A 14,932-nucleotide genomic window follows, 5' to 3' on the forward strand; every position below is an offset into this window, starting at 1 on the left:
CCATGGACTACAATTCCCATGAGCCCTTGCCAGCATTCGCTGGCAGGGGCTCATGGGAATTATAGTCCATGGACATCTGGAGGGCCGCAGTTTGACTACCCCTGGTGTAGTTCATCCTTTCTCTGCGTAGGGCAAACCTCCTGCCAAAGGATAAATGGACACGAATTGGAAATAAAGCATAAGAAGGCTGGGGAAACTGTTCTTATTTTAACCTTTAAAACTGGAACTCGGGGTTTCCCTTTGGCTTCCATTTTTGTTTCTTTCTTGTTCTTTCTGTTGATATACGTTCTATGTATACTTAACATTTCATGATTTTCTCTGTAGTTGTAAAAGCTTTATATGAAGAAAAATCCTCCAATAAACCCGTGAACTTAATTCCTTAAATGGCAAAGAAAGAATTGGAGGTGTCTAAAGGAACTTCTTGATGCACGGGTCTTCCTAGTAGTATGTCTTTTCTGGTTCAACAGGAGGAAACCTGAGGAGAATTTCAAAACTTCATTCCTTTTATTCTTTTCCTTTGAGGGCAGCCCAGTAGTCACTCTGCTTGTCATTTTGAATTAAGTGAGAGGGAGAAAGAGAGAGAGGGAGGGAGGGAGAGAGACTTGTTTCTCTTCAGAATAGTTTGAACTCTGGCAGTCAAATAAAAGAAGCTTCCTAAAAGGAACATGATTATAATTTTTTTTTTTTTGCTCAGCAGTAGTTCATATATATAATATAAACTATAAAAATGACATTTCCACTGCAGGAAACTAAAGTGTGTGCAAAGTGCACAGAATTGGGGGGAAAGGGTTGGATGCAAGTTTTTGTGTGTTTTTCTCTTTAATAGGGCCTGAGCAAGATTTTAAACTCTTTCCTACCATGTACAGTGATATGCATTTTTGCAAGTCCTTTTAGAGCAGTGGTCCCCAACCTTTGTATCACTGGGGACCGGTCAATGCTTGACAATTTTACTGGGGCCCGGTGTGGGGTGGTAGTCTTTTGCCGAGGGACGTCATCACCGCCTGAGCCCCTGCTCCACTTGCTTTCCCGCCGATGCCCCTGACTTCCCGCCACCCGCTGGGGGGTGCTGCCAGCAGCAGCTGTACAGTGCCACACCGAGGGGGAGCCCCAGCCATGGTGGCCACTGGAGAGCACCAAAGGTGAGCAGAGTGGCAGGGCGGCCCCCGAGGCAGCAGCCGGGGAGGAGGACGAGGAGCCGCGGCCCAGTACCAACTGATCAGCGGACCGGTCCCGGTCTCCGGACCAGGTGTTGGGGACCACTGTTTTGGAGGGCACCCCCAGATATCCAGAACTGCATTTTAAGCATTTGGCCCCGTTATAAAAATTGACGTTTAGTGATAGAGCTTCCTATCCAGTCTCAGACCACCTGAAGGGTTTTCAAGGCCATTGTAGCCCTGGACGTCCCTGGTAGTCTCCAGGCCAAATGTGATGCTTTACTGAAAGTGGTTTTGATGTTATAGTCTGTATAATGTTCCATGAAAGTTATATAATGTTCAGTGTAAACCGCCCAGAGCTGCAAAAAAAAAAAAATGGGCGGTTTAGAAATCTAAATAAATAAATGAAATAAATAAATAAATAAACAAAATACTCACCAGAGCCTCCCAGCTTATGTTCCAAGATACGGCATGATCAGGCTACCTGGGCCATCCAGGTCAACGTGAGAGCTGTCCAAAGGTCGTTTGCCCTTTCCTGCCTCTGCTGAGCAATCCTGGCGCCCTGTGGTGCTCTCCCATCCAAGTACGAGCCAGGACCCACCTTGCCTAGCCTTTGAGATTAGGCCAGCCTGGGCCACCCAGGTCAGGAATACAATGCAGAATGTACAGTTTCTGTGCAACCAAAAGTGTCTAATAACACTGGGTTATTCAGTAGCAAACTGGTATATAAATCACAATCACACAAAGCTGGAAGATATCACAAAGAGACATCCAGTCCAGCCCCCCTTCCCCCCCATCTTCTTGGGGACTTAAAAATCACATATGCCTGACAGGTGCTTATCCAATCGCCTCCTAAAAACGCCCAGTTAAAGAGACTCCATCGCCCTCCACAACACCATATTGCTTCTATGAACACCTTTCACCATCAGAAAATGCTTTATAACATATTTCTACTTGTTATTCCTGAAACGCATTTTAAAAATCCACACACATAGCAGCAATAAATGATTAACCGACTTGAAAATTTAGCATTTGACATCCAGTGGTTTATATTAGAATCTGGAGCTGATGCACGGAGCACGCCAAAGCCCCAATGCAGGACCTGCGCTCTGGGTGTCCGCATTCAGTTCTGTATGGAGAAGGGGAGGGCTTGCCAGGTCACGTAGGAGTGAAAAGCACACCCAGGCGGAGAAAGGCTCTTAAGCCCAGTGAAATCAATAGCACCTGCTAATATTCCACCTTATTAATGCTTCTAATTAAAGCTCTTTATTTACTGCATACCGTATTTGCTTCACAGCTCCCTGAAAGCAACCCTGTGAGATAAAACGGATTGGTAGATTTGTAGTGACCATTTTCTGGCTCAGCGTGGATTTGAGTCTCGGACCGTGGTCGTGCCCACTTCACCACGTTGGGCCGCAGGAACACGGGCAAAGGTCCCATCGGGAACTGCCTTCCTCATCCTGCCCAGAGGGAAAGTCCCCGAGCTACAGGGCTACGTGTTTGCACAATACTGTACAAGGCAAGCTGAGGCGTAAGAACAAACACTGAGAATTGTAGATTACTGTCTTGCTAATAGGCTCCTTTTGGCAGCGGTGAGGTTTACTTAGCGGGGCTTCAAGGATGCAAAAATGTACATTTTTATCTTCACAGGCAGTGAACATATCTCAGTAGAGATTTGGGCCCTGAGTGACTGCTGGGAGCTGCCAGCACTAGTGGTGAGCCAGTATTTGCTCCCCTTAACCTGCAATGTGCTTTAAGGCTGTGCGGTCGGCTCTTTTCATTGCTGGAAAGACGGCATATCCCTGCCTCAAACTGCTGCATGATGGAACAATGTGACCAGGGGAGGGTGGGGGGGGGAGTGCAATAATATAAAATATAATCCTGTATTTTGCTTTCCCAGTGAACTGGGGAGAGGGGGGGGGAAGGCAGCTTTTGTAATAGTCTGGGACTCGAAGGAACACAAATAAAGAACGGTTGTTGGCAAATAAAGGTCTCTTTTCTGCCAAGGCAACTTGGTACCCCTTGCGCATGGAATTTAAAACAGGATGAGGAGAAACCACTTCGGATGCAGCCTGAGAACCCACTGAAGCGTTGGGAGGGGGGGAAGCAGAAATGGGTTCCCTGAAGTTTGTTGGCCTGGCAACGCGTGTTCCTTTCCCTTTGATTTACATGTCCGTTTGGCTTTGTGATGGAGGGGGAGGGGGCGAGAGGCCTTCGGGCTTCACGGCACTTGAGTACATGTGGCTACCATGTGTTGGAGGCACATGGCCCCTCCTCACTTCCTTTCTTCAAGTGGTTGGTGTGGCCCCGGTCTGAGGCCGCCGAGGACGGTAAAAGCACAGAGCCCAGCACAAAGCCGGGGCTAATGAGTGAGCTTTATTCAAAGCCAACCAGGAATTTCTGTTGTCATTTCCGCAAAGGGGCGCATAAAGGGTTTAATTCTCTTCAGGTAGCTGGTTAGGAGCCAGCTCTGGGGCTGCCCTTTGTGTTCTTCTGGCGGGCTGATTCCCTTTGAATGGTGCATGTGAAAAAGAGTTGCAGAGCTAGAAGTTTCTCTGTTGCTTAGCAGTGGGGAGACATGGGGGGGGGGGAGGTCTCCTCCTTCCCTCTTTCTTTTGGGAACCAGCCAGCTGCAAAAAATTCACATGGCTTTTTGTAAATTGATTAAAACCAGGCTGATGAATCTTTTAGCTAAGCTTGCCTCCTCAGAAGCAAAACCTTCTGGCAGAAGGAGAGAGGAGTTCTCGAAAACCTTTAAGACAGGGGTAGTCAAACTGCGGCCCTCCAGATGTCCATGGACTACAATTCCCAGGAGCCCCTGCCAGGGAATGCTGGCAGGGGCTCCTGGGAATTGTAGTCCATGGACATCTGGAGGGCCTCAGTTTGACTACCCCTGCTTTAAGAGATCGAGAAAGAGGCATTGATGGGTACTTTCTTTGCCGCCTCCCCATCTTCTACACTGGTTACTTTTTTTTTTAAGCGCTGTGTTTTATAATGCGCTTGGGCACATGTTTCCAGCACATGTTTCCATGGGTTCGAGATGCATTGACATTGGTGGGGTTTAGGCATAATGGACTATTTATTGGATTGTGCTTGTGCAAACGTAGATGCTGCTGTATGCCACCAAAATGCTCTCTCTCTGGAAGCCACACTGTCATTCTTGCGAAAGTTCGTGTGAGCACAGTGGAGCTCTTGGGGAGTCATACTCAGGCACAACCATAACTGTCCCACTGTCTGTGCTGTAGATTTATACGGATGGTCCCAACTGCTCTTTATAATGCAGAAAGGACTTTGGACTGGTAATGCCCAGGCTTCACTTCATATTGACTGAGAGAGAGAGGTCTAGAGCTAGGAATGTCTCCATGGGGTCCCCATTCCTTCTACTATCGTGCAGTAGCTCCGCCTTATTTAGTTCGGATTCTGGCTTGAGAACTTTTGGTTGAGGCCGGGGTCAGCGAACGAGGTTTCTTGGTTGAGGCCGGGGTCAGCGAATGCGTGCCAGCATTCCCCCCCCCCCCGGACCTAGTAAGTTAGACCTCCTCCCCACCCTCCCTGCCGCTCTGATAGCAGGGGTGGGAATAATGAGAGCTTCTGCCATGTTGGGATTCTTTTAAAGTCTTTTAATGGGTATTTTAATGGGGATAGGACTGTTGTGACCCGCCACGAGCCTACAGGGAGTGGCGGGAAATAAATCCAATTAATAATAATAATAATAACTGTTTCATCATTGACATTTTTGACTGCTCTGTTTTCTGTGCGCTGGCCAGGGCGGTGTATCTTGGAGTGATGCCTTGGGCTATTTTGGTGGACAGAATCAGCCGCAATCTTTGGTCTGAGCAGCCATCTTGACTGAAATGCCCTGCACATCTCTGTGTTCAAGGATTTCTTCCATAGAGTAGGACATTTCTCGGAAGCTTGTTGGAAGGGGTCATGTTAGCCTACTCATAGGGATCCCCAGCCTTTCTGAGCCTGTGGACCCCTTTGGAATTCGGGCTCAGCACGGTGGACACAGCCACAATAGGGCTGGTGCTGCTTATGTGCAGCCAATGCTAAGCAGCAATTCATTAGGGTCACTTATGGCGCGGGGTTACGGCTGCCTCCTCCTCCGTCCTTCACTGGCGTTATGTGGGGAACGGGTAGTTGTTATCAGTGATTCGCACCGCCATGTTTTCTTGTTTTTTTGTACTTTTTATTTCCTGGTTTTGATATTTTAATGGGGTTTTATTGGGGAGGTTTTAATTTGGACCATTGTAATCCGCCACACGCCGGTCCCGAGAGCGGCAGGAATAAACATCCGAAAATAAATAAATAATATAATGTAATCACATAGTGAAGGTTTTGTGATGTGGTGGCAGCTGCTGCCAACGCATCCTTTTTAAAAATCTGCTCAGCTCATCAAATCTCCAGTGGTCAGGCAGACACTTTGTGGTCAGGAGTAGCCATTTGGTTGTGACATCGGGTGGTCAGGCAAAAGTCCTACCTGCTTCCACCCATTTTCTGAAAAAGGACCAAGAAAGGGGTCAGCATCCATTGGTGCCACGTTGGGATCCCCTGCAGGAAACAAATGGCCCCGTGAGGCTGCATTGCTTATCTGTGGTTGCTGTTGACCAAGGATGGCTCATTTTACTTTTAGCTGAGGTCCCAAATGTACAATAAAATCATTGCAGGTTGACTACTGACTTGGAAGAACATATATAAGGAGGCCCAGACAAGATTTACTTGTCACCTCACGTACAGAGAGGCAGGGAAGGTGTTTTTAATCATGCTTGCCCCTGATGTGGTTTATGCGCTTGCAACAGGCTGTACTGTTGCATCCTGGTCTGGCCTACTTAGGGCCAGAACAGATGGCTTCTTGCAGCCCTTCCTTTTGGGATTAGTGATTGTGCCAGGAGTAGCCATATGGTTGTGGTGTCTGGTGAAAAAGTTTGCAGTTCTGGGGGGAAATCAGAGAGGAATCCAAGCGTGCAGAAATGGCGAGGCTGAATTGACTGGGTGAACAAGTGATCTGAAGAAAGTGAGCCTGAGGGAGCAACTTCTGAATTGTAAATGCAAAAATAACTGATATTCAGAATGCTGACCTTGTGTTTTAGGCTTGCTGTCCTGGGGGAATGGGTGACATTTAATGCATCTGCTTTTGGGCTATTTGACCCAACATTTTTCACAATACAAGTGCTTTACAGGTTTGATATGACAACAAACAATCTGTTTTGTCTCTGTGGGAGGAGGGTCTTATTTCACATCAGAGAACTGGAGCATGTTGTATTCTCTCTCTTTCAGCTGGATGACTGTGCATTGCAGTTGTCTCACAATGGTGCTTACTTGGATTTAGAGTCTACCTTGGCAGAGCAGAAGGATGAATTGGAAGGTTTTCAGGAGGATTCTGGGTAAGTGTCTATATTTTGGTCCATGGGAAATTTAGGCAGTCTGTGGAAATGGTGGAATTCTAGTGTGAAAAAATATGTTTTAAGACTGAAGTAAGAACGCCAGAAAGGTTTGGAAGAAGATTTACTAGAATTTTATTTATTTTATTTAACAAATTTGTATCCTATCTGCTTTCGCAGGCGAGTAACAATTTATATGATAAAACCACTTTTTATACAATAAAACCACATTTTAAAACTAACCAAACCCCCACATCATTAAAACTGCCAAAAACAGAACTGTAATGCATAAACATGAGAATTAAAATATTGGTCAGGAAGAATCACTGGGGCCTTTTCCGCAGCAGATACCAATCCCAATTTTGCGCCCCACCTTCTACCTTTGTGGGTCTTTCTGACCAGGAGTCTGCTTGCAGCTTACATTTTATACTTCCTTTGGGAGAGTAGGTGTGCCTCGCTCCTGCCTCACCTGCCTTCCCTTAAAAAAAAAATCCAAACATGCACAATAACATAATGGCATAACCCTCCACACACACACACACACACACACACACACACACACACACACACACACTTGTTATGTCTTGGTCTCATTGCCAACCTCTCTCCCCCCTCCCTTCCCCCCCTCCTATGGGACAAGTGCCCAAGTGCTCCCCTTTTCCATTTGCTGTGGCTCATCCCCCCCCCCCTCAGGGAGCAATGCAAATTCAAAGACAGCTTGGGGGAATGGCCCCTGCTAGCTCCTTTGTTTTTAGTGGGCCACTTCAGGCAAGCATCCTGTGTCATCAGTTTCCTTCCCCCCATGTTGTAGTTGTTGTTGCTATTATTTTTAAAAACCCAGTAATTATGTTAAAGGTAAAGGTATCCCCTGTGCAAGCACCTGGTCATGTCTGACCCTTGGGGCGACGCCCTCTAGCGTTTTCATGGCAGACTCAATACGGGGTGGTTTGCCAGTGCCTTCCCCAGTCATGACCGTTTACCCCCCAGTCATTATGTTAGGACCCTCCTATGTTGTAAAACAAAGAACCGCTTTGTTTGTTTTGTCCTTGGGGAAAGCCTTGGGGGGCTGCTGGATGGAACCAGCAACATTTGTAGCCTCCCTGCCTGAAATTGACCACGAGTCCCTTACCCCAGTGGTCCCCAACCTTTCTGAGGCTGGGGACCGGCAGGGCATCGGGCCGCGCCCGCGCATCGGGCTGCGCCTGCGGGCCACACCCGCACAGGCCGAGCCCGCGCCATGCGCGGCCCGGCCCTGATTCCCTCTCCCCACCCTCCCTCAGTAAGAAGCTTCCCGGGCCGCAAGCTTGCGGCCTGGGAAGTTTTTTACTGCGGGGGGGGGGGCGGGGAATGGGAGCCGCGGCCCGGCGCCATGGCCTTCGCGGCCCGGCACCGAGCCGCTGCCCGCAGGTTGGGGACCACTGCCTTACCCTTCAAGAGACTGGTGAAGAGTTGAATGTTCTGTTGAATGTTCAGTCTTGCTGGAGGGGGAGATCAGGCGACAGTGTGGGTGTGGGTGTGGGTGTGTCAATTCTGTGTCCTTCAAGCAGACCGCTCAGTGGACAAAACATTTCTTCGTGTGTTGCCAAATCTGTCTAAGAATGTAAGAACAGCCCTGCTGAATCGGACCAGTGGTTCACCTAGCACCCTGCCTCACCCGAGGGCCGACCAGTCTCTCTGGAGGTCCAACAGCAGGACAGAGAGACTGAGGTCATGCAGTGTCATTTCTTCGACCTGTTGGCAATATTTTGAAACGACATAGCGATGGTTTTGCTAATCTTACCAGTCATCCTGTTCACCTGCCTGTAGGCTGATAGAGGCCAGGCAGAGTTCTTTCCCAGCTCTACTGTTCTGATCTCCTCTGTCTGGGGACACCAGAGATGAAATATGGGATCTGGTGCAGAAGTAGGCGGAAGAATACTCTATCCTCTTGACATCGACCAGAGGTCCATGACCCACTTGGAGGCTCCCAGCAGGGAAGGGAAGGGGCTGCGGCTCAGACACAGAGCAGTTGCTTGGCTTGCAGAAGGTTCCAGGTTCAGTTACTGGCAACCCCAGTTAAAAGCATCAAGTGGTAAATGCAAAGACTGCAGCCTAAGACCATAGAGAGCGAGCTCCTTGCAGTCTGAGTAGCCAGTACTGACCTTGATGAACCAGAGGCCTGATTCAGTAAAAGGCAACTTCATGTGGTTTTTTAGAGGAGGAGCCCTTTAGTAGTAAAGGGGTATATATATATTATAATGAGCATAACCACACCCACCACCTTGCATACTAATTGACCTATTTGCATAACCACGCCCCCTGACATCACCAGAAGCGCCGTCATCATGCCCCACCCCATGTGCCCCCTGACCCGGATGTGCTACACACACCCTGGCGACAGCGGAAGCGGTGCCATCATGCTCTCTGGCCCCTGCCTCCTGCCCCGGAAGTGCTGCCATTATGCCACATACCCCCCTCTCCTGGAAGTGATGGTGTCATGCCCCCACCTTCTGCCCCCTTTGCCCCCGGAAACAGTTTCCACAGATCATGTTCCCACTGGAAACGCAGTCATCTTTTTACACGCCCTGTCAGCTCTGACCAATAGCAAAGAGGCTGGGACAGCCTCCCCAAAGAAGTGATTTTAGGAAAGAAGCCACTTGTGCTAGCAGACACTCACCACAGCTCTCGCTGAAAACATGGAGACTCCTAGCAGGCCCCTAATACTTGCTACCCCACCACCCATGCTGAGACCTAATGCTGCCATGAGGTGCCAGGTATTTAACCTCCCTACAGCAACTATGAGCCTCTTATGAGCCTCTTGTGGTGCAGAGTGGTAAGGCAGCAGACATGCAGTCTGAAAGCTCTGCCCATGAGGCTGGGAGTTTGATCCCAGCAGCCGGCTCAAGGTCGACTCAGCCTTCCATCCTTCCGAGGTCGGTAAAATGAGTACCCAGCTTGCTGGGGGGGGGGGTAAACGGTCATGACTGGGGAAGGCACTGGCAAACCACCCCGTATTGAGTCTGCCATGAAAACGCTAGAGGGCGTCACCCCAAGGGTCAGTCATAAACTCAGTGCTTGCACAGGGGATACCTTTACCTTTTACAGCAACTACAGGTAGCTTTGATGGGGATGTTCCCACTCATTTTGTTTACTGGCCCCTCAGTGAGGAGGCCCAGATGGCCAAATGCCCTACAACTGCAGAGGTAAATGGCCTTGCAAACATAGAAAGTGCAATGCTACCCTCTTGGGGAGCCCATCCTGTTGCAGGCCATCTTGCAGATGAGGTGGCCTTGGGGATACCCAATCCTCTGCATTGCATGTACCGGAATCCTGCTGAGGAATCTGAAGATGAGGAAGCTCAAAGGGACACAGAAAATCACAAGGCTTTTAATGCATCCGTGGAAATGAAAGACAAAACATTAACTCAAAAGGACACATAAAATGATGAGGCTTTTAATGAATCCATGGAAATGGAACGAGGTGACAGGGCATGTTGCTACAGGGAACGCATGGTCGTCCTTTGGTTGTGACCCAGTAGGGAGGGTTGGTCAATGCTGCATGTCACTTCCAACGCTGTCACGAGGGGTTTAAAAAGATGGCTGTGTTTCCGGTGGGAGCATGGTCTGTGGAAATTGTTTCTGGGGGCAAAGGAGGCAGAAGGTGGGGGCATGACACCATCACTTCGAGGGAGGGGGGGTGTATGTGGCATAATGGCAGCACTTCCAGGGCAGGGGCCAGAGGGCATGATGTGCCGTTTCTGGTGTCGTCAGGGGTATGTGTGGCATAATGGTGGCACATCCGGGTCAGGGGGCGCATGGGGTGGGGCATGATGACGGCACTTCCGGTGACGGCAAGGGGCATGGTGACATGGTGGCACTTCCGGGGCGTGGGGCATGATGATGCAACTTCCGGTGACGTCAGGGGGTGTGGTTATGCAAATAGTTCAATTAGTATGCAAAGTGGTGGGCGTGGTTATGCTCATTATAATATGCGTACCCCTTTACTACTCCCTTTCTTAGTGGTCGAGCATCTGCTTGAATGCAGAAGGTCCTGGGTTCAATCCCTGGCGTCCCCTCCTTTAAAGAGGATCTGGTGTGATGAGATGTGAAAGATCTCTACCTGGTACCTTGGAAAGGTGCTGCCAGTCTGAGTAGACAGTACTGGCTTTGATGAGCCCAAAGGTCTCATTCAGTGCAAAGTGGCATCACATGTTCAAGAACAGCAGCAAGAGAATATTAGTTTGGCCCCAGCTGGATAGAAGTATTCTGTGTCTGTCTCCTTAGTTCAGGGGTGGGCAAACTGTGGCCCTCCAGATGTGCATGGGATCATGGGAATTGTAGCCCATGGACATCTGGAGGGCCACGGTTTGCGCACTCCTGCTTTAGTTTGTAGCTCCAAGGATGGGACCTGTATCTCTTGAACAACTGGGGGGCTATTTTAATCTGAAACGGAAATTTAAATAGGTTAAAGAGATATAAGTACACATGTTCAGCAGGTGCCATTAAACCTATCCCCATTTTGAATATCTGCTAGTTACTCATTTCTCCATTGTCCATGCCAGGGGTAGTCAAACTGCGGCCCTCCAGATGTCCATGGACTCCAATTCCCAGGAGCCCCTGCCAGCATTCACTGGCAGGGGCTCCTGGGAATTGTAGTCCATGGACATCTGGAGGGCCGCAGTTTGACTACCCCTGGTCCATGCACTATAGATAGTGGTTTATCCAGAGACAAGCTTCAGGTGGGACACTACATCTTGAAGGTAACAGTTAATTAGCATCTTTCCCCCATTGAAGCAAATAATCGTTATCTGATTATCTAAATGGGCCTGGGAAAAGTCTGAGGCCTTTTGGACAATAAGAATTACTCCAAGCTCCATTGCCCCTGGAATGCACGGGGGGGGGGGGGGCTGCCTGGAGAATTTGGATGTTTGCATTAACTGAGGTCCTGAGAATGGGCAGTTTGAGCCACAAGAGTTCTGCCAGGGAGTGTTCTGCTACGAAAACAAAGCTGAGAACAAGTAAACACCATTAGTCACCCCAGATACCTTATCACGTCTGTATGGCAAGCTGAGTAAGAATACATGGGAAGCTAAGGGCCATTTTATCGGTTATTCTGGGACATCCTTATTGGCTTTGTCAGCGTGCCATGGCGCACGGGTGGGGTAACCCAGGAGGTGAGTTTGGCCCTTCCCATTTAGAACACGGGTTGTGTTAATCCAAGAGCCAGGGGCGGTTTATACTGGCTCTCCTGCAGACCCCCTGGAAATGGAGCCGGAGTGCTGTGTTCCCGCCTGGACTCTGTTTTGATGCCACCCCCAGCTAGACACATTGATGTGGTTGACATGTCGGAGGAGAGGGACCACACCTGGCTGCGAGGACTCTGGGGACAAGCCTGGAAGGAAAAGGAGACGTCGTCTCACCTGTACTCTGAGGGGGTCAAACGGCAGTGCAAGACTTTCATCAAGGGGGGAGGTCCTTGCCAAGAAAAAACTCTCAACCATTAAAGTGGGAGTCCCCAGCCTTTTAAAGTCTGTTGCACCTTTGGGATTCTGAACTAGCATGGGGGGTGAAGCAGGCACAAAATGACGACCAAACAATGACGCCAGACACAAAATGATTCGCTTCCATCACATAGGTCCCTTTCCCATTACCATTCTAAACTGGATAATATCTGTTGCTAGTCCAGTTTGGAGTAAAGCCATACAGGGACAAGGGTTGCATACAGCAAACTTCATCCTGTTCATGAATTGTCTCTGAAGCCCTATGCTGTCTCAATCTGCCCAGCTTTATTCCCCTCATCCCTTCCCCTTACTAGTTTGGTTGACCCTCCAAGGTCATCTAGTCCCCAGCACCATGCAGGAAACTCTCAACTAGTTGCCCACCCACAGTGACCCCAGTTTCATGCCTAGATGATTGTCCCCTCCCTCAGAAAACCAGAATCCGTGGCCAGTTTGACCTGGAAGAAATTTACCTCCTGACCCCAAAGTGGCCATCAGAATTTCCCTGGTCATGCTAGAATGGGCCACTAGAACCAAGCACCATCTGCCTCATTTATCTATATTATTAGCTAAGTCATTTCCAGAATGGGATAAAGCTTGAAACTAAGTGGGGACTTAAATTTCTTAAAGATTTGCATCTTGCAGGGTGTTGTGGTTGAGAGCAGCAGACTCTAATCTGGAGAACCAGGTTTGCTCCTCTATTCCTCGTCCCCATGAAGCCTGCTGGGCCAGTCTCGCCTCATACAGAGCTCTCTCAGCCCCACCTGTCTCCTAAGGGGCTTGTTCAGATTCAGAGTACCTTTACTGGCATAAAATTGCAATGCATAAAACGAAAATTTCCAACCATTCCAGATGTAAAATCTATTGTAAAACATTTTCATTTAAAATTGACAGTAAAAACTTTGCTACTTTTATAATAGTTGCTGAGTCCCTCACATTTAGTATCATTTTAATCCAGTGTTTCTCATTAACACAGCTGAATTTCAATTTCTTCAGATAATTAGCTAACGGGCGGCGATATACTTCAAACTTGGGACACACCAGAAGTATACGGTACAACATGTCTGGGACACTACATCCATGTAAACAGTATCTCTCCTGAGGAGGGATTCAAATGAGTAGCCGTGTTGGTCTGAAGTAGCCCAATAAAATCAGAGTCCAGTAGCACCTTTAAGACCAACAAAGATTTATTCAAGGCGTGAGCTTTCGAGTGCAAGCACCCTTCGTCAGACTATGATCTTCCCTGTGATCTTCAGACTGTGATCTTCCCTGTGATGTTCCCTGTCTGACGAAGCTCATGCCTTGAATAAATCTCTCCTGAGGAGGGATCTTCAAAAATCTACCTCGGGTGACATTTGAGGGAAAGATATTTAAGCGAGCTACTAGAAATGCTCTTCTTAGCTGGCGTGTCTCCAAAATTTGGAGATACGTGGGCATGGATTTGTAAGTTAAGTTAAGTTGTGCTCACTTCAGCGGCACATATAGTAAGGGGCTTGTTCTGACCGAGCAGTGATATCAGGGCTCTCTCAGCCTCACCCACCTCACAGGGTGTCTGTTGTGGGGAGAGGAAAGGGAAGGCGACTGAGCCTCCTTGGGTAGAGAAAAGTGGCATATAAAAACCAACTCATTTTCTTCAATAATATCAGGGCTCTCTCAGCCTCACCCACCTCACAGGGTGTCTGTGATGGGGAGAAGAAATGGGAGTGTAATCTGCCTTGAGCCTCCTTTGGGTAAAGAAAAGAGGCATCTAAGAACCTTCTTCTTCAGTAATCTCAGAGCTCCCCTCAGCCTCCCCTCCCTCACAGGGTGTCTGTTGTGGGGATAGGAAAGGGAAGGTGGCTGTAAGCCACTTTGAGACTCCTTCTGATATAGAAAAACAGCATATAAGAATCAACTCTCCCCCTCCCCCTCCCCCTCCTTCTTACTGGGATAAATTTTCATCATCAAAGAAGGGCACATATTTTACCAACCCTCCAAAGGTGCACCAGTTCTGTGGCAAAGAAATGTAATTCTGCACCTAGAATATTCAAGCAAACCAGGAGCGTTTATTTGACGTTAGGCTCCTTGGGATGCAGCCAGGAGGTAATCTGAACATCAGGAGCATCAGGTGGCTTTGCCAGGTGGTCAGTTTACCTGCAGGAGCATCATGTTTGTTGCCATGCCCCAGACGACGGGGGCTGCCTAAGGCAAAGGGCTTTTCTTTCGCATGAAAGCTGATGTAGTGATGAAAACGTCTGACTGGGATGGTGAAGACCTGGATTCAGATCCCCCCTCTGCCATGAAGCTCTCTGGGTGAGTCACTCTGACTCAGTCTATGCAAACCTGACTGAGTTGCTGTGAGGATAAAAATGGGGCTGGGGGGGGGGAGGCTCACTTATCCCTCCCCCCCCCCCAGCTCCATAGATGCAGGACAGGACAAGCCTGTGACTTGAATTCTGCTGGGTGACCTGGTGTCAGTCACATACTTTCTTCCTACCCTACCTCACAGGATTGTTGTTAGGATAAAATGGAGGAAAGGAGAATGATGTTGGTAGTTGATTTGGATCCCCATTAGATAAAAGGGGGTTTAAATATCTTTAAAAACCCACAACATTTCAGCCCCCCCCCACTTCCTCCATTTTTGTGTGGAAAAACAGCCTCTGCAGGGCAACCGTGCCACCTGGGTTGTGTTTTGCCCTGGGGAAAGGACCTGAGTTGTCTGCCTGCCTTAAGATCTCCCTTTCCCTCCTTAGTCTGCTTCTTTCTGGTATCTTTTCCTGTTGGTATCAGCAGGGAGAAAGTCAGGCTGGTAGGTTTACTTCCCCTAGTAAATAAAAGGTTACTATGTGTGCATTTCCCCCTTTACCATTTGGGTCAATTTACTTTTGGGCCAAAGGCCAATTCTGGGGAATGAAACCTGGGGGTTGAAGTCATGCATCCTG

The 14,932-nt window shown here is 48.7% G+C and overlaps 1 protein-coding gene across 5 annotated transcripts in view; it reads left to right on the forward strand.

Moving 5' to 3' along the window:
• The window catches only part of FHOD3 (formin homology 2 domain containing 3), a 194,728-nt gene that overhangs the window by 10,290 nt on the left and 169,506 nt on the right, over positions 1–14,932 (forward strand). For all 5 annotated transcript variants that reach the window (XM_077304679.1, XM_077304680.1, XM_077304682.1 and 2 more), the window contains exon 2: positions 6,432–6,538. In XM_077304679.1, the coding sequence (XP_077160794.1) occupies positions 6,432–6,538 (107 nt within the window). The remainder of the gene's footprint in view (positions 1–6,431; positions 6,539–14,932) is intronic.

The sequence above is a fragment of the Paroedura picta genome, chromosome 11 (assembly GCF_049243985.1).
Source record: "Paroedura picta isolate Pp20150507F chromosome 11, Ppicta_v3.0, whole genome shotgun sequence".
Taxonomy (NCBI): domain Eukaryota; kingdom Metazoa; phylum Chordata; class Lepidosauria; order Squamata; family Gekkonidae; genus Paroedura; species Paroedura picta.